Genomic DNA, 20,205 nt, shown 5'->3' with positions numbered 1-20,205 from the left:
AATTGAGTGATTCTTCAGTGATTTATGATGAAGACAGTTACTCCATATTTCACGTAAACCTCTCAACACACAGGACTAAACTGTTTTCTTTACATCCATCAGTTTTCCCATCTTGTTTATCCTGGCCATAAAACAGGCATTAACCCCAGATGGGATGTCAGTCCCTCACAGGAACCTATCCAAAACACACTCACAACACAAAGACTCACTGATTCCAGGCTAATATACAGTGACCATTTAACCTTGCATGAGTGTTTTTGAAATATGCAGTCTTGCGAAAAAGCAGGTACACCCTTTTCTGTTCTATGGATTTACATATAAGGTTAATTTTTAGTGATAAGATTTATTTATTATTATTTATTATTATTAAAGGCAAGAAATGCCGGTTTCATCAGTCTCAGAATCATCCACATGGTCCTTAACCAGCTGTACTGCAGACAGGAAGTCTCTCATGTTGGAGCTGAATGGACTGGTAGTCTGCACCATGAAGATTTCAAGATGGACTGGAATGTAGTAAGAATTCTTCTAAGAGAGAATGCAGAAAATTTCTAAATGGAAACTAGAGCAAAGCTGGCAGCATTACAGCCTGAGGAGAAAAGTCTGAGTTGGATTGAAGTGAAACATAGATGTTGACAGAAAGTACTGAGAAAAAAATCAAGAAGTAAAAGAAGAAGAGGTAAAGGGTTTCAGTTTCAAAATCTGTATAGGAAGGTATCTGGGGCATTAAAAAGGCATGTGTGGTAGTAATGGACAGCAGTCAGACCCATAGAGTGATACTTGCAGACTCTGAGGCATAAACAAAATAAACATTTTAATGAGATTTTTTGGTGACTTAGATTTTTTTGATGGGGAAGGGGTATTTTAAAAAATAATACTCCAGAACAGAGGGGCGCAGAATGGTGTATCATTCTTTCAAATTGAGTATAACAGTAAGAGGGTTTGCAAAGAAAAGAATCAAGAGCAGGAACTGACTCTTTATAAGGATCAAGACAAGTAGTTGAGGATATAGTAGGGAAGTGCTGATGACTGGACAACCTGGACTGCAGTGACTATAGCATTTCTATTCCCAAGCCATCAAAAATATGGCTTAGGGAGGAAAGTTAAAGGAGCAAGTGCCTATTCTAAAGGGCTCATTATGAAAGACTGAATTGTGAGGATCCCAGCCCAGACAAGAATCCAGGTGTCTCTCAACCCTTCCTCAGGTCAGAAGACCATAAATGATGAGAGGAAAAAAGCTGTGAGATGTATCTTCCAGTTCAGTTAGGATAAGGGAAGAAAAGAATGAGATAGTGTGATGGAGCAGATTAAATTCAATAAGAGTCAGAGAGACAGAAATGGAAGAGTGGACCCGGGAAAGTTGATTGCTTTATGCTTTTCAATATATAGAAGAAGTTGTAGGCAACAGAGTATCAGGAAACAACTATACATTATCAGGTCTTAAGATTGAGTAAGTCTAATCTTGTTGGTGTATATTTGTTGAACAGATGATGACACAATAAAATCTAGTATGTGTTGCTTTTTACCCGTGATCCAATTGATAAATGTCTGATATGATTGCATGTGAGAGCTTACAATATATATATACTGTATAAGCAATTGCTGAACATGGAATATAATGCATGTCTCTTTAGCTGTGAGGCAGTAATGCTGTCTATCATTCCATTTAAGGAAAATCTTCACAATTCTTCTTTTTTTTAGAAATAAAAAACCCTTAAATTGTTATTATAACAGTTTAACCAGCTAGGTAAGGGTTACCCTAGAAATACAGGTGAACCTACTCTTCAGCAGCATTATTAGAATAGTTAGGACCAAGTTAATGAGATAAATCCATAGTGTAGTTTGAATTAGCAGTCTGTAACCAGCAGAGGGCAGTATCCCTCTAACTAGAAGAAGTGTCCGCAGTTTATGTACAAATAACCAGAATTCAGAGTCAGCTGGGAGGTCCTGTAGTTAGACTGTGTGCAGCACAGATAGAGGAATGGAGGTCCTTGTAACATAATGCACCAATACATTTACTATAACTACATTGGAAACATTTTCTTGGTCACTATTACAAGAAGAAAACAACACTTTATTAAAAGCTCAGCAAGACAGTTTTGGACCTGTACCTGTCAACAGTTGCAGAAAGATTTTCATTTTGCATGTCTCTTTATTCAGAAAACGGTTGAAAAGCATTACTCTGGTAAAATAACACTAAACTAATAGGAATTCAATAAATAATAATTAGAAAACAACATTGGCCATGCAATTTGAGAAAAGGGAAGAAAAATTAAGTGCTCTATAAACATATTTTTTAAATATAATAAATACTAGGGGGCTCTGCCCCCTGCTCACTTTGCTCACCCACCCCTGAGTTTGAATTACCGGATGTACAATTTAAAGAGATTGTTATTTTCATGGGAATTGTTACATATGCATTATTTTCACTTTCACTTTTACTTTAAAACTTTTGTAAGAACAATACTTGTCCTTTATTTCCCGCCCCGGGTGGGGTTAAATCTCTTTCTCGCAGGACGTATAATGCTGCTCGCATTGTGAAGGGGGGCGGCTGAACACACACTAAGGAGATGCTGTTGGATCAGTTGCTGTCTTTCTGCTGCTGGTGAGCCGCATGTTCTGCTTGTCGCTTGCCGTTCTTTTAAAAGCTGGGAGCACATGAAGTGTGTCTGCCAAAAGTATTCCAACAACTGCTAGGTTAGATGTCTGTGAACTTGTTTTAAATGTTGTCTCACTGCCTTGTCTCACATGACGTTAAAGTGTCTCTCGCGGGATATCAAATTGTTTTGCGAGAAGCTCACGTCTCATCTTCCTCGTCTCCCTCCCAAGTTTTTTTTTTTTTATAATAGAGAGACATTGATAAAAAAAACTGAACAACCTACTTAGACAAGGAGTTATGATATACATCCACTTCAGATAGTGACAAAAACCAAGCCATCCAGTTAGCCAGGAGTGTTGTTAACCTCTGATTAATACATTGGTTGGAAAAAAGCCAATTTGGTGAGCAGGAATGAAAACCTCTATTCACCTAAAACTGAAGTTTGTATACTACAGTAGAGTAAGTATATATTCTTAATAAAGATTATGGCCACAAGGACTACAGAAATACTGGTTCCTTTAATAAATACTGTATATAGGCAGACAAAGCTGTCCCCATTCTAATAACGTTGCAACAAACATCTTCAATAATTACCACAGAGATTATATGCTCATCTTTCTTTTGTGCTGCTTTCAACAATAGCTACTCTCAACCTGTTGTTGTCTTTACTCAGTTTCCTCAGAAACAATGGCCAAATCCTCTAAATGTTTATTACTTGTTTCATTCTGACAGCTGTGTCTGCAGTGCAATATATAGATTCTTAATAGATGAAGCCACAATCACTGCAACCGGCATGCTCCACCCTCAGAAGTAGTGACATCAGTCCAAAAACCACACCACCATCAAGTAAGAATCACTTGCACCCGGGCTACAGATGTTTATTCATTTTACACACATATTGTACATGAATATGCTTGAAAGCTACCAGTTATCAAGTTGACATGGCTTGGTACAAACTCAAATAGAAAAGCCAAGTGCTGAACAGGAGTAAGGGGTACACTGGATGAGATGAGTTGTGTTTCCCATTAATTAAAATTAATTAATTAATTTTTATATCATGGCAACAAGTTGTATATACAAATAAGAATTTCATTGTATTTTGTACAAATGACAATATTAGTCAGTAAGTCAGTGTCCAACCTGCTATATCCTAACACAGGGTCATGGGGATCTGCTGGAGCCGATCCCAGCCAGCACAGGGCACAAGGCAGGAACAAATCCTGGGCAGGGCGCCAGCCTACCACAATACACACAGACGCACACTAGGGACAATTTAGGATCACCAATGCACCTAACCTGCAAGTCTTTGAACTGTGGGAGGAAACCGGAGGAAACCCACGCAGATACAGGGAGAACATGCAAACTCCGCGCAGGGAGGACCCAGGAAGTGAACCCAGGTCTCCTTACTGCGAGGCAGTAGCAATACCACTGCGCCACCATGCCGCCCATGAAAATATTAATACTACAGTTATTACTACTATTATTTATTTAAATTCAATGAGAAAAAGTCAAACAAAAGAACTGAATTGAAAATATTCTATACATTTAAAACAGGAAATGCCTATGGTCACAGCCAATTAAACAGGATGTAAAAATAAATACAATGATCTTCATAGTTTTAAGAGTCTTCTTCTTACTGTACTTTACTGTAAAGATTTGTGTCTATATCACCAAATCCCCAAATGGAATTAGGAATTAAAGGACGTGAAAGAAAAAAAACTTACATGATATAACCCTTACCTACTTTACTTAATAATTTAAAAAGGCATTTTCACAGAATTTAGTATCAACAGAGGTTCCTATAATGATCTTGAAATGGCTTTTAGGTTTCCAATCTGGATATATTTCAGTTTATGGATTATCATCAAGAATTCTACAGAATTAATAAATGTAACCTATTTTTGTATAAGAAAGCCTTAGAAAAGTCTTTAGAGTACAAAGAGAAGCTAGGTAGGAAAAGATTTATCCTAAAAGTAAGAAAAACATTTACCAAAAAAAATTATTACCATACATGCAACAAGACACTCACAAGTTTTACAGCACCCATTCAAATGTTGCATCCTCACTTGATATGATTACTCAAAAACATTATGTGAATGGACACCATGAATGAATACCCTGCCAAATCAATTCCTCTTCATTATTCTTTACAGAACCAAGCTACAAATATAAATGAAATACATTATTTTCAGTCACACAATACTATACTTCTGTTCACAGCAATAATAAATTACAGAAACAACAAATTCCTTTTTACCAAGCTTTTTCAAGTCTCCCTCCACAGCAGTCAGCTTCTCTGAATACAATCGATGTGAAGTCTCCATTCCTTCTGTGACACTGTCCATTTTCTGAACCACTGCAAGATCAAGAGTAGACAATGTTAATCAAAAGAATTTAAAGACACACTGTAGAATAATGACCACAAACCATTGTCTAAATTCTTATGAAGTGATTACAGGACATGTACTGTAGTTCGAAGGGGGGAAGTAATGTTCTGAATATGAATTGAAACAGCACTTGTTTAGATAGTTGCTGAGCTCAGAACTGAACCTGGTTCAATAAAGCAACGCGGCAGCACAATTTACCACCTCTTCCTCCAAACACTTCCAATTTTTCCTTATAATTGTAATGTATATTTTGGTAATCTAGCTGAAAGCAGTACTGTACAATAGCTACTTACTATTCCATTAAATCAAATGGAGTAATATTTTTAATACATTCTTGTTAATCTTGGTACATGTAGATCTGTAGTGTAAATAAGAATTACACCATGCTATGCACTCATAATAAAATGACTATTGCTCTCTATTTGCAGAAGAGCAAATCAAGCACTGAGACAATAGTATCAAGCTCAGAAATGCAAACATGAACCACACAGGACACCACTATCTAGAAATGTGCAAAGCAGGAATCACTCCATCACAGGGCCTAGTCATGCATACACCCACAAACACACACACACAGTCACATTTCTAAAAGCTATTAGACAAACTAGAACACAAAATAACAATTAATTAAACATAAAAGGTTTGGTCCAGGTAACTGTTTTGGCATTGGTGAATCAGGCATGTTCTGTGTTGAGTTTGAACATTCTCAAACTTTAGTGATTTTTTTTTTCAGGTTGTTGTAAGTGGAGGACACACAGAGCTTAAAGATCTGAGGCCTCACTGGCTTGCACAGATCTAACCTCATCTCAAGGCGGCCAGTCCCTAAGTACTACCTGTAGGCTTTGGCCAACTCAGGCCCAAAACTGGGTAGCTGGCTTTAAATGTTCAGAAATGCAATAAAAGTCCCAAAATATACCAAAATGCCCTACAAGAGAGAGGGTGACCATAAACCACTGGCTTCTATAGAAAATGGCAACAAAGAATATTTATAAACTAACTATGGTACATACCGAAAACAGGTAACAGAATAATTAAAATATTTGCCATATCTTGCCCTACATGTACCTTCAGAGTCTTTCCTTGGTATGTGTGTATGTCTGAACTGTGTCTCATATGCAATTACTCCTCGTGCATTTCACACTCCCACTTTCTCTTTCATCGCATCACCAAACCAAACTGACAAATCACGCTAAAGCCAACCTAGCCAATCAGATTCCTCTGAGAAACTAGACACACAGACCTTAGTGTTTTGTTATATTGTAGATACATAATTTATATAAATGAAAAGAAACATAAATGGCACAAGGCAAAAAGGATTTGCCTAAAAAGGCAATTTTAGGGCAAACAGTCCAATCTGTTATCCAGTAATCAAAACTCCCAAAATAGAAGCAAAAAATCCTGAAAGCAGAAAGAATCATTAGAAAAACAATGCTCAAAATACTGTATCTCCAAAAAACTCTTAATGATCCACTGCTGGGTTTCTCTTTATAAAGGAAGAGGGAGGAAACAGCAGCAGCGATGTCAGGGTGGCCCCATCTCCTGGGGCTGTACTCACAAAGTACAGGGAATGGGCAAACATTTAAAGAGATGATATATTAAATAGTAATGTGTTTAATATATCATTAAGTATTAAATAATAAACAAAGGAAACAGAAATGATTATTAAAAATAATAATCTAAAAATAACAAAAACAAATCAGACAGAGAATTAATGCAATTCAGGAAAAAATCCCGGGCTGTAACATGACCCAGGTATTCATCCCAAAGAAAAGTGTATTACCAGATTAACTGGAAAGTTTAAGTAGGCCATTTAAGAGTGAGTTTGGGTATAATCAGAAGTGTATCCTACAGTGAATTAACGCCTAAAGCAGGGTTGACTTCAGAATTGGACCTGATGCAGCCAGAATAGACTTTGGCCCCAACAACCCTGAACTGGATTAAACAAGTCCTGTAATGGGTGAACGCATAGATTTACAGACACAATTAAATGTAATCACAATGCTTAAAATATTAGCCGCTAGCTAGGAAATTTGAAGCCTGGTTGCTCAGTCAATGGTTGGGTCAGTAAGGACTGGCAGGAGGCCACAACTCTTCCATATCCCTGTATACTGTATGAGGTCCCAAGAGGTAACACATGGGACTGTGCTGTTCCCAGAATGAAATGGACAGATGAAAACCTGCTTTGGAAACCAAGCACTTTAAGGAAAAAACATCTGAGAGACCAGTTCTGCTTAAAGGCGCTTTAGCCTGAAATTTCTGCAGAAAAGGGAGGATCCAAAAGAACTCCATGAGGTAATTTTCACCTCTCTTCAATGGTGCAATTTGTATTATTTGATTGGGAAGACAGCAGAATGTTAATTACAGTATGTACTTGACTGTGAACAATGGTAGCGCCATAATTCAAATTAGCTAGGTGGAATAATTTAAATTAACTATAGCCCCTCATCCACGCTGGAAAAATTATTGCTCAATTTCAAGGAGTTAGACTCCATCTCTACAATATATAAAATCTATAAAATTTTACAATCCCTTCCTTTCAAAGATTCAAGAGGACACTGGGAAAATGACATCTCAATTAATATATCAGAAAAGGAGTGGAAAGTAGCAATGCAGAGAATTCACTCAAGCTCCATATGCGCAAAGCATACAATTATACAACTCAAAATTATATATCGAGCACATCTGTCTCGACTAAAACTCTCCAAAATGTTTCCAGGGCAAGATCCAACCTGCGAACGTTGCAACCAAGCCCCAGCCTCACTAGGACACATGTTCTGGGCCTGCACCAAATTAACATTATTCTGGACAAAAATTTTTAATTACCTCTCAGACAGCCTTGGACTCACAATCCCTCCTAACCCATTAACAGCTGTGTTTGGGGTTCTTCCAGAGGGTCTTAAAGTGGAGAAAGACAAACAAATTGTGATTGCATTCACTACACTGTTGGCACGCAGACTTATTCTGATAAACTGGAAGAACCCAAACTCTCCTCTTTAAGTCAGTGGGAAACTGATGTGTTATATTATTTAAAATTGGAAAAAATCAAATACTCAGTTAGAGGATCTGTGCAGACTTTTTTCAAAACATGGCAGGATCTAATCAGTAATATTTTGAAATGACTTTATAAAGCACAGAGAACTTGTTGATTTAGGTATTTTTACAAGCCTTAAATTTTACACCGTTTGGCTTGCTCTCTCTCTCAAGGGTGGGGATCGATCTGTTCTTAGCATAATTCTTTTTTTTTGTAAAAACTTGATTGCTATGTATTGATTGTAATAAAATTAATAAATAAATAAATAAATTAACTATAGCAATAAATACTATATACACTGAGCATCATAAAACTAACCAATGTCACATAGTACCCCCCACTATTTCTAAATGAAAGGCACTAAGTACTAGTCAAAAGCTGGCAGACCTTTTTAAGCAAGAGGCAGCCATAAATTAGTGCTTAATCTTGTGCACTGACCACAGGCCAAACCATATGGTGTCACAGGCTGGGTTTGCCAATCATCACATTAAAGGCACATGGTATATTACACAAATCATTGTGCTGCACATTTGGGTAAGTTAACTATTATCCAGGGTTATTTTTTTTCCGTATCTTTTTAAACAAACTGGGTGGGCCCTGTTTGAAGAAGAAATGGATTACAGTGGTTAGAAGTGTAGTTATAACAGTCATGCTGATGTAAAACTAACTCGATGTACTGTAAAATTCTATTCTTCTTCTTAACACTTGCTGGTAAGTCTGAAGAATGAAGTCAACTATTTCATACAGACTTAGTTGCCTGCTAAGGATAACTATGTTTGCATTCCCAATTGTTGATCAGTAGAGCCTAAAGCTTGACAAACATCTGTGTGCATTTCCATAAATACTTCCAAATATCACCAGTGTTTTGACCAGGATCTGCTTGCCAGAATGGTTAATATTACTCAAAGGCACCTGACATTTGTCAAATTCTCCAAGAAGCCTCCTAACAATAATTTTTTAAATTTTGTGACAATGACATGATTATTTCTGTGTTGTTTTAGGCAGATATATCTACTTATTCACACTGGTCTAACAGAAACCAGTTTTCATATTGAGACCAATATGGTTAATATGAGAATCTGCATTCCAGGAACTACCTAGAGGAAGTATGCTCATATTCAGCTTTGAACACTCATCACTAAAATCGCACTAATAGTATGTTCTCTGTTTATTAACATAGAATATATACAGTAGATATAAAAATATTTCTAGTTGGTAGTGGGAGCAATTTTAGGGAGATAATTGGCAGTTGAATTTTTAACCAGATTGTTTAATGCTATCTTGGAAAGTGAGAGGAAGCCTAAGAAGTGGAGAAGAAATGTACTGGTATTGACTTTTAAGAATAAGGAGGTTGTGCAAAGCTAAAGTAACTACAAAGGGATAAAATTGATGAGCCACAGCATGATGTTATGGGAAACAGTGGTGGAAGATAGGTTAAGAAGGGAGGTGAGGATTAATGAGCAGCAATATGGTTTCATGCCAGGAAAGAGCAGTACAGATGCAATGTTTGCTCTGAGGGTGTTGATGGAGAAGTATAGAGAAGGACAGAAGGAGTGGCATTGAGCCTTTATGGACTTTGAGAAAGAATATGACAAAGTGCCTAGGGAGGAGTTGGGGTATTCAATGAGGAAGTTGGCCATGGCAGAGAAGTATGTAAGAAAGGTACAGGATATGTAGGAGAGAAGTGTGACAGTGGTGAGGTCTGGTGAGTGACAGATGCATTCAAGGGTAGAGGTGGGATTACATCAGTGATCAGCTCTGAGCCCTTTCTTATTTGCAAAAATGATAGACTGGTTAATAGATTAGATTAGACATGTGAGATTAGAGATGTGGACTATGATATTTGCTGATGACATTGTGATCTGCAGTGAGAGTAGGGAGCTGGTCAAGGAGACCCTGGAGAGTGCGCAGAGAGGAGAGGAATGAAGATCAGTAGGAACAAAACAGAATACATGTATGTGAATGAGAGGGGGGTCAGAGGAATGGTGAGGATGTAGATAGTAGAGTTGGCAAAGTGGATGAGTTTAAATACTTGGGATCAGCAGTAGAAAGTAATGGGGAGTATGGAAGAGAAGTGAAGAAGAAAGTGCAGGCAGGGTGGAGTGGGTGAAGAAGAGTGTGAGAAGTGATTTGAGACAGACAGGTACCAGCAGGAGTTAAAGGGAAGGTCTACAAGACAGTAGTGAGACCAGCAATGTTATATGGGTTTTAGACAGTGGCACTGATCAAAAAACAGGTGACAGAGCTGGAGAAGGCAGAGTTAAAGATGTTAAGGTTTGCATTGGGTGTGGCAAGATGGACTGGATTAGAAATGAGTACATTAGAGGGTCAGCTCAAGTTGGACAGTTGGGAGACAAAATCAGAGAGGCGAGACTGTGTTGGTTTGGACATGTGCAGAGGAGAGATGCTGAGTATATTGGGAGAAGGATGTTAAGGATGGACCTGCCAGGTAAGAGGAAGGCCTGAGAGGATGTTTATTTGATGTGGTGAGAGAGGACATGCAGTATAACGGGCAAAACCTATAAAATTATATCTGTTTAAGTGGAATATGCAAGTTAAGTCAAGATTATAGTAGTAAACTTCTGAAAAAGCAGAAACTTGGTTGTTTCCTAACTTACAAAAAAACTATTTTTAAGATAGCGAATGTAATATAGCTTTTTATGTTACAAAACACAACACACTAAATAATCACAGAAAAAAACAAGTGGATGCATCCACATAGACCCTCTCTGACTCCTTTACACTAAATAATTAGGACAAATAAGAAAGTCGGGCGGCACAGTGGTGCAGTAGTAGTGCTGCTGCCTCACAGTTAGGAGACCCGGGTTCTCTTCCCGGGTCCTCCCTGCGTGGAGTTTGCATGTTCTCCCCGTGTCTGCGTGGGTTTCCTCCAGGTGCTCCGGTTTCCTCCCACAGTCCAAAGACATGCCGGTTAGGTGGATTGGCGATTCTAAATTGGCCCTAGTGTGTGGTGGGTGTGTTTATGTGTGTCCTGCGGTGGGTTGGCACCATGCACAGGATTGGTTCCTGCCTTGTGCCCTGTGTTGGCTGGGATTGGCTCCAGCAGACCCCTGTGACCCTGTGTTCGGATTCAGCAGGTTGGAAAATGGATGGATGGAAGAAAGTCACTAGGAACACTGAACAGAGGAAGCATGTAGACTGCATTAAGAAGAATAGTTCATTATCAGGTTGGTACAAATTACAAGCCTAAATTATGTAGAGAAATAAAGATTGAAGAAAATTGGTTGTATGGCTAATGACATTGATTGTACAACTTGTGGCAGCAGATATATATATAAGAATAAAATTCCATTTGACAAACTGGTTAATATTCCACATTAATTAACTACATGGTCAATGGAAAAAGAAGTATGGGTATTAGGGTTCCTACAAGCAGTACTGGTCTCTCAGTCCTGTTTATTATTTTAAACATATTATAAAAACATATACTAGGTCAAACACTATTATTTATAAATGAAACAGTCCAGAGGGACTGTTTAAAATTTTGGAAGCTGTGTGTTCAAATATATTGTTGGAAGCCTTCATACTCGAGTTGTAATGTTATATAAAATATTTTTAAATGCTGTAAATATTAATGTGTAATACAGGTTGGGTTAACTAAATATACTTATTTGACTATTGACCTTGCTGCTTCTTAATTGGTAGTCTGATATCACATATAGGCAGACATGGAATAAATATCAACTGGCGGATCACCTGGCATAGGCAGAAGCACTATAGCTGCATGAAGGAGGCATAACGATCCTCTCTGAAAGAATTTTATAATTTTTAAGCAGAAAGTATTGGAAAAAAATAAAATAGAAATCATGTTCAAACAACGCAGAGCCAACAATGATTCTGATTTATTTCTTATTACCATTTCAACATTTTCTTTAGGAAAGTGGTGTTGCAGGTGATCATGACTGTTGTCAGAATTATAACATACATAGTAGGCACACATATTGATTATTGACAGTTGCAGTGTGCTTCTTGGAGTCTCAGTAGGGGAACAAAGTTGCATTCTAACTTACACAACCTTGTGAGCAGGTTCAACCATCTTAGTATGCCTTGTAATGTTACAAAATAAATTCCACAAACTTCGGACAGACTGTTAGAGAGAAGAATAATCACTTACATGTCATTAAAAATATGAAAACCATATTTTATATTTATATTTGGACTGAAGTATACAGTGAAACTGAATAAAATATATTTAATTCAATGCCATAGAAAAACACAAACAATCCATGGAAATATTTATATTGCATAAAATAATAAATAAAAAATAAGGATCAACATACATTTAGCCATTAATCTTCAGTAAAAAGATGAAGAGTCAGTATCCTTAATTATGAAATCTCTTAGGCATTGGTTCAGAAAATGCACATTGAAAGGTGCTGCCAGTTTCTTCCATGTGTACTTCTCATCGTCATTATTTTCTATATACTTTTCATAGATTTCAGGGCCTTTTCATACGCACAAAGTAAATAATGTTTACAATAATGACAGCAACACTTATTCTGATGTAGCTTAATGACAGCAATTTTTTATTATGTTTACATGAGGATATACCTTTTCCCTGTGTTCTGCCTCTTTAAATTGAGAGCAATGTGTAGCAGCACTTTGTTAATTGAAAGAGGGTGAGATGTTAATTGTTGGCGCACTGCTGTTGATGAGCATTCATATGGCCAGCTAAGCAAATTGAAGAGAAACACAAGATCAAAGCAAGACTAGCTGCAAATTAGTTAACAACTTGTGACTGATCTTTTCCTCTTAGTACTGTACTACATAATCTGGTTTTGATCCAGCAGACCCCCGTGACCCTGCATTAGGATATAGCAGGTTGGATAATGAATGGATGGATGGATGGATCCGCTGCTAGATGGTACTACCTGAGGTACACTGCAGCTGATCTACAGTGTGCATCTATGTGCATTTGATTTTATTTTAATACCTCAGAATTGGAGTGGGCAATGAACCATTTGATCTGGTGTACAAGATGAAATCTTCATGTGGAATGATTTTTGAAAAAAATAATTTATTGGTATGTTAAAAATTAAATAATTATTATTTTATTATTATTCCATGCTTTAGAGTTTGGTTGGTGGCACTGTAATATGGCAGAGTAGAACATTATTTATCAACCTTAGAATTTCTTTCTTTGAAGGTATAGCTTGGTTATTTAAATAACTTGTGGACACTGACCTTGCTGAAAATGGTGGACTAAGTCATTATGCAACATACAACTATGTAGATGTAGCATTTATCTCTAAATTATTCCCAAGGTGCAAGTGCCAGAGGAGCTGATTGCTTTTGCTGTTACAATGTTCAGTCTATCTATATTTTTTATTCTTGCATCTTTACATCCTAACTCTAATGAAATGAAATGCTATTGAAATCCTCATATAGCAAAACATAAAGTAAGAGTTAATTGCATTGTCAAATTTCATACCTTTCATAGCTCATTTGTGTTTTTATGTCTGTGAAGACAGCTATGCAGTGAGCAGTTCCACTGTCTGTTGGTACAATTTGCTGTATTGGCTTTATATATGTTACTAACAAATAACTTTTTTCCATTTTGATAACCCCAAAGTTGCGCATTAAAATGTACATGAACTTAACTCATGTTTATGAATTCCTCTGTCTAGCTCTATGTTTTCTGCATGTGTTAGTTTTCGACTAATTAATCATAATTTCTTTAATCGACCATTTATCTTCCCACTTGTTTTCCATTTTCAACACACAGCGAGGAAAGTGATGAGTCTTAAAACGTGGAAAATCTGTGGGCTAAAGGCTGACACATCATGCTGATGAGCTTACAAGATAAAAGGGAGTATTGTTGTAATGAACAAATTTAACTAAAACAGTGACTTTTATACTAATTTTAGATATTATTTTGCATTTTTTTTAAATACAGTATTTTGAAAGAAGTCATTTAGAAAAGTACAAGATGTTAATGCTGCAATCGCAAAAAATAGGAATATAATACATAACTGCTAAAGACAGTTGAATTTAAAGTGTTTTATATTCAGTATATATAAATAAATGTTGATTGATTGATTGAGTTATTTAATGTCATAAACCCTAAAGACACACAGTTCTTCACACAGTTCATGCTGATCCTTTTTTGTTTACACTCACTCTGTTTTTTTATTTTTATGTTATTTGTATTTCTATTCCTTTATTATAATTTTTATGAAACATTTATTTACAATTCTTAATGTAATGTTAAAACGCATGGTCCCAATTAAAGTTGCTTGGCTCTGTGGAGACATTTTTAGGATTTTGAAGAAAAAGACAAATCTAGTTTAAATCACCATTAACAACAACAACAAAAAACATAAATAGTTTTCCATCACAAGTAAGAAGTTCAGTAAGTTAAAACAAGGTGCTTGAATGATTCAATGTTGGATGTTTCACTAAAAGAAAACTGGTTATTGGCTTTTTGATTTTTTTCTTTTTCTCTTCCTAATTAAACATACTTCCTAACAAATGATTTTATTTTATTTTGCTAATGTGATATTTTGAAAGATGGAACTGAACAGGTTATTCATTCCATTTTCTGAAACCCACCTCAGTTTCAAGGAAAAAAATGTATTAGGATCTGGCTGCCACTCGATCATAATAAACCAATTTAGTGCAGACACATCTTAGAGATGATTGAATAAAAACAAAAAATTTCCACACCAGTGCAGAGACTGAAAATGTGCATGCTTTACATAAACAGTGAAGGAAAGGAATTGAACCTAGATCCTAAAACTGTGAGTGAGAGATGCTAACCACTGCAGCACCATGCTGCCCATTCTAGGTATAAACGATACATTATAAGGATTGTTTGGTTGCTTTGCTCATGTCTGTAATTCACAAAAAAAAAATGAACTGAAACCAAATATGGTCCTACCTCAGCAGTACGTGGAATTTACCGTCTTCAGAACCAGTTGTGTGGCTTTGGAATCGATACCTAAAATTCAGCACTTCATAATCCAAAAGCAACTAGTTTCTAGTGTACTTTTACAGCCTGCTGCTGTTCTAAATTATCTTCATTCGTGCAAAATATTCTTAAAAGATGGGAAAAAATTTAAATTTCCATATTATGTCTGTAGTCATAATACTGAATATATGAAAGGTATGTTATTCAATATTCCTGTAATATAAAAAATATGTAATTCATTACACTGGCAATTTTCAAGTATGTGGTGAAGTAGAAGAAGAATAGAGGTCAAGATAAACTGAACATGCATATTTTGTAACACTCTCCGGCAAATATTATAGCATTCTGAACTGGTGACTAAAGACTGCAGTTTCATTTCCACCTGCTGAATCAGAGAGAGAATCTGAGTGACTCCCTTAACCTGACAGATCTTCATACCAGGCATTCCGTATGTTAACAAACATAAGGTAAATAAACTTTTAATAATTTTATTCATGAGCTCTTTATAAGCCATAAATTAAACTAAAATGTATGTGTGTCTTCCATAGTCTAGTCATTATGTCTAAATTGACTTGTTCAGTTCATATTTCAGCAGATGGGATTTAGTTTGGCCCTGCAAAGGAAAATACAGTAAATACATGATGTGTGAATGAACAAAAGTACATGCAGTACTTTGCTCAAACGTGGGAATCTGTAATCCATCCATCCATCCATTATCCAACCCGCTATATCCTAACTACAGGGTTATGGGGTCTTCAAATTTAAGAGTAAGTCTGTGTGAGGTCTGAGTCTGCCATGTTATGACAATGAGAAGAATTACAGTAGTTGCGATATACTTCATTAAATGGCACCATATCATATTTTATTCATTTCAGTTATAATATGAGAAAGAGAAAACCACAATTAATTCTCACAGAAGAGCAAAACCAGCATGAGTAATTCTGTGTTGAGAGAGGCCTCATGGTAAGATCTGTGTGGTGTTATTCCTGCCAGTGCCTCTGCTTCTATTGAAATGAGCCCACCAACAATGCACCATGTGCTACATAAGATGCTTACACAAGAAAACCAAAGAAAAGATGGGGCCAAGCAATTGGCTTTAATGCCAGACAGAAAGGCTTGGAGAGAGGTAAAAAACACAAATTAATTCACTAGTAAAAAATCTGGGTGTGGAAGCATTTGATATCTTCCAGACATCTGCCATTTAAATAGTCCTCATTATGGGGGCAAATAAGCAGTGGTGTGGGCTGCCACTTGGTCTGGTGACAGCAGCCCCTTGGCTTTTGTTGATGGATCTTAAATTGTGATTGATGATTTTCAAAAACTTTGTTTAACTGCACATAGGCACATAATGGGTTTACAACATAGTTATGTAAAGAAGATGTAACATCATAGCCTCTGCAGCTAGAAACAAAAGAACTTCTGCGTTACTAGGTATACTAACATACATACTGTAGCATAACATTCTGAAATACACTTCCCCCAGTTTACGATTACAGGAAGCCAAAGTCTATGCCAGTGGCATCAGGTACATGGCAGGAACTAGCCCAAGACAGGTGGCCATTTCATCACATCCATACAGAGTCATTTTAAAATTGTCAGTTGTCCCTAAAGTGCTTGGATATTGGTGGAAAACGTAGAGTGTCTGGAAAAAATAAAACCATGTAGACATTAGGAGAATGCTTCAGTTCCATGCAGGTAATGACTGGGCACAGGACCTGAACTCGTGACACAGAAGCACTAAGCATTATGCCATCTCCATTGACTATACTGTATATTGAAATGTCTGGAGAGGAGACTGTTAGACTAGTAACAGCTTATCTTGCACCTACTAAAAGATTTCAAAAGTCTCCTTTTCTATGAAAGGTTTGGAAATAAAATAAAAATAAAGACATTTTATTGTGTAATCCATCCATCCATTTTATGAACCCACATTTTTTATTTTGAGAATTCTGGAGATAATACCTGTAGTATAAGGCACAAAACAGGAACTAAACACTGGACTGAGCCACCATAGGGTAAAATAACACCAACCATGCCAATTTTGATTTGCCAATAAGGCTTTAATTACAGTAAACAACATAATGCAGAAGGGGACTTGGTCAGAACAGGACGTGTACACTAACATGACAAGGTTCGGACAGTACAAAAAAGAACACACTGCTAGGGCCAACATAGAGTATGATACCATACCAGTGCAGGTACACAGACATCACTGGGGTTTTTGGGGGTGATGCCCGAAAGAAATATAGACTGAGCCACCATCACAGAGGAGAAAGACTTGCCATTTTACCACAGGACGAAGAAAGTAGATGGCCCAGCACTTGCAGGGCTGTCTGTACCTCTGCCATTAAAAAGTAAGGCCCTTTAATGATTACTTTTGGCTTGAGATACCAGGATCTGCTGGTAAAAAGTTAGACTGATATTTCAGGAGTAAAATGGAATGCTGCCCCTAAGCATGGTATTCAATGCTTGGATAGAAGTACAAGGTTAAATCCACCTCTGCACCAGAGGTTAACTGATTGTGGCATTGGGAAGAAAAGAAGGACAAGCATTTAACTGCTGGGAAAAAGAGAGGCCCGGTGTTAGAGAGAAGCAGAGGGATGGTTAGAGGAAGTTAAAGGTGAGTTATAATGTGGTGTTTTGATTCAATACTTTGAGATGGGTAAGTGAGATAAACAACTTATCTGTTACACAGAGGTTCAGCACCTATTGAGGAAGGCCCAGAGAAACAACAGGGTTTGATGTCCTTCTGTTTCTTTGAGGGCATTGTGCTCTTCCTTTGTTCATCAATCTGTTATTTGTTACTTTAATAACACTCTTATTTTGGTACTTCTGTCTTGTGGGCATTATGCTGGCATTCAGGAATGCCACAGCAATATCTCCTATCAGCTTAATAATTATTCAGGTTTAATTCCTGTCTTTTGTGTAATGCTCTCAAAATAGGCTCCCATGACCCTAAACTGAGATAAGCAAATTCAATAATGGACGGGATGGATGACCATAATTACTCTTTAATATTTTCACTTAGCGCGCCTACTACATGATATCTGACAGTATACAAAAACTACTAAAGCCTGACATGAAGTAAATATCACACAGTATTAAATGAAAAAAAAAACATTTTCAATATATAAAGCAATGCACATCTGTCTTTTGGAAATACAGTATGTCAGCATTAACAGTTAATATAATATTCTGTTTCAACTGGATGTTGTAATTCTTTCAGAAACGCCAGCTTACAGTAAAGTAGTTTGTATTGGTTCAGTCAACAAGTTTCATTGCATCTTTCAGATCTAGAAATGTCTGCAGTTTCTCCCTAAGGTAAGAAATCAAGTTGCTAAAATGAAATAAGCAACTTGTTTATTCTATACCACATTTTATTGTACTCTGCTTCTCCTGTTTCAATTGATTGCAAGTTTATTTTTCTTTATTCTCAATGCCAGGTCTAGCTGTGACCTTTCGTTTCCCAAAATTAAAGTGCTTATTTTAATCTACTCATTATTTTGTTTTTTGACTTCTTTTTTATTTTGACTCTGCATCGTGAATGCTATACAAAGGAAAAGGTGTGGGAGCAGATGAATTCAGTTCTTGTGTTCTTAATGCCTCTGCTGACCAACTTTGTGGTATCTCCTCTCTCTATTATCTACTCAATCTGTCGCTAACACTTAGAAAGAGACACTGCTGTGGAAAACATCCTGTGTTGTTGCAGTTCTAAAGATGGCAGACGTGTCTTCACCTAATGACTACAGATAAGCGGCACTTGCATTCCACATCATGAAGACCTTTGAGAGGTTGGTCTTGGACTAAATGAGTCCTCTTGTAAAAGACCTCTTGGACCCATTGCAGTATGCCTATTGGCCGAGGAATGGGGTGGAAGATGCAATTATCTGTCTGTTCCACAAGGCATATTCCCATCTGGATAATGCTACAAAGCTAGCATCACTGTGGGGATTATGTTTTTTGAATTCTCCAGTGCCTTCAGTATCATCTAACTATCCCTGTTAAGGGCTAAATTCGGTAGTGTCCTGGATAATGGACTATCTGTTGGGCGGAACACAATTTGTGAGACTCAAAGACTGTGTCTCTGATATGGATGTGAGCAACACTGGAACATCACAAGGAACAGTCCTGTCTCCTTTTTTGTTCATCCTGTATATCTTGGATTATAAGTATAACACCAGGTAACATCAATTGCAGAAATTTTCTGATTATTGTGCATTAACAAGGTGTATTGGCAAGGGGGATAAGACAGAGAATAATAGTCAAGTGGAGTACTTTGTTTCTTGGTGCAAAGTGTATTGCCTGCAACACAACATCAGCAAAACCAAGGAACTGGTTATTGATATGCAGATGGTGCACTGGCACAGATACTTGGGAGTCCATATTAATGACAAGCTGGACTGGTCTCGTGACACAGATTAACTATATAAGTAAAGACGGAAGGCTCTCATTGCTTTAATATGGGTAGTGACACCCTTTATATGTTCTGCAACTCCGTGATGGCCAGTGCGATTTTCTATACTGTGGTGTGGTGAGCCAGTAATATCACTTCAAGAGAAGCACACAGAATTAACACCTTATTTAAAAAAAGAGGTTCAGTTATTGGATGCATTCTCAATCAGCTAGAGATAGCAGCAGACAAGGGCAGCATTTGGGGGTGGCAAGTAGGGCAACTGCTTTTGAGGTCTGAATGTCCCATTCGAGTGTATTTGTCAAGTTATATTCTCCAGTATATATATATATATTTGAGATGCTTCTAAGAGGAACCCTTTTAAAATTCCTTCTTCAAGGTCAAATTCTTTATATGTACGTCTTTGAAAACATTCCATAGTCCACCTTCATCCCCCGAAAAGGGTTGCCAGTATAATCCATCCATCCATTCATTTTCCAACCCGCTGAATCCGAACACAGGGTCACAGGGGTCTGCTGGAGCCAATCCCAGCCAACACAGGGCACAAGGCAGGAACCAATCCCGGGTGCCAACCCACCGCAGTGCCAGTATAATCCCTTCCTAAAATAGGTATAGCCCATTAGTTGCTGGGTTGGCTTCTCCTATCTATAAAAAAAAATACTGCATCCAGATTAGACTACGAAGATGTCACCAACGACTTTACCAATCGGAAGGCAAGAAAAGTGAATTTTCCTCTCTGAACCTGGAAACCGTTAAGAGATTTCATGATGATACCTCTATGTTAATTTCACTCACATTTTATTTGTAGGCCATAAACATGTTTGAATATTAATGCACATTTACCGCTAA

General features: G+C 37.1%; 1 protein-coding gene across 1 annotated transcript in view; it reads right to left on the bottom strand.

The window, feature by feature from the left end:
* The window catches only part of colec12 (collectin sub-family member 12), a 208,147-nt gene that overhangs the window by 30,633 nt on the left and 157,309 nt on the right, over nt 1-20,205 (bottom strand). Inside the window, exon 4 of the mRNA XM_039754864.1 lies at nt 4,854-4,952. Coding sequence (XP_039610798.1) covers nt 4,854-4,952 — 99 coding nt within the window. The remainder of the gene's footprint in view (nt 1-4,853; nt 4,953-20,205) is intronic.

Source organism: Polypterus senegalus, chromosome 5 (assembly GCF_016835505.1).
Source record: "Polypterus senegalus isolate Bchr_013 chromosome 5, ASM1683550v1, whole genome shotgun sequence".
NCBI lineage: Eukaryota > Metazoa > Chordata > Cladistia > Polypteriformes > Polypteridae > Polypterus > Polypterus senegalus.
This window is presented reverse-complemented; position numbering and strand designations above follow the sequence as displayed.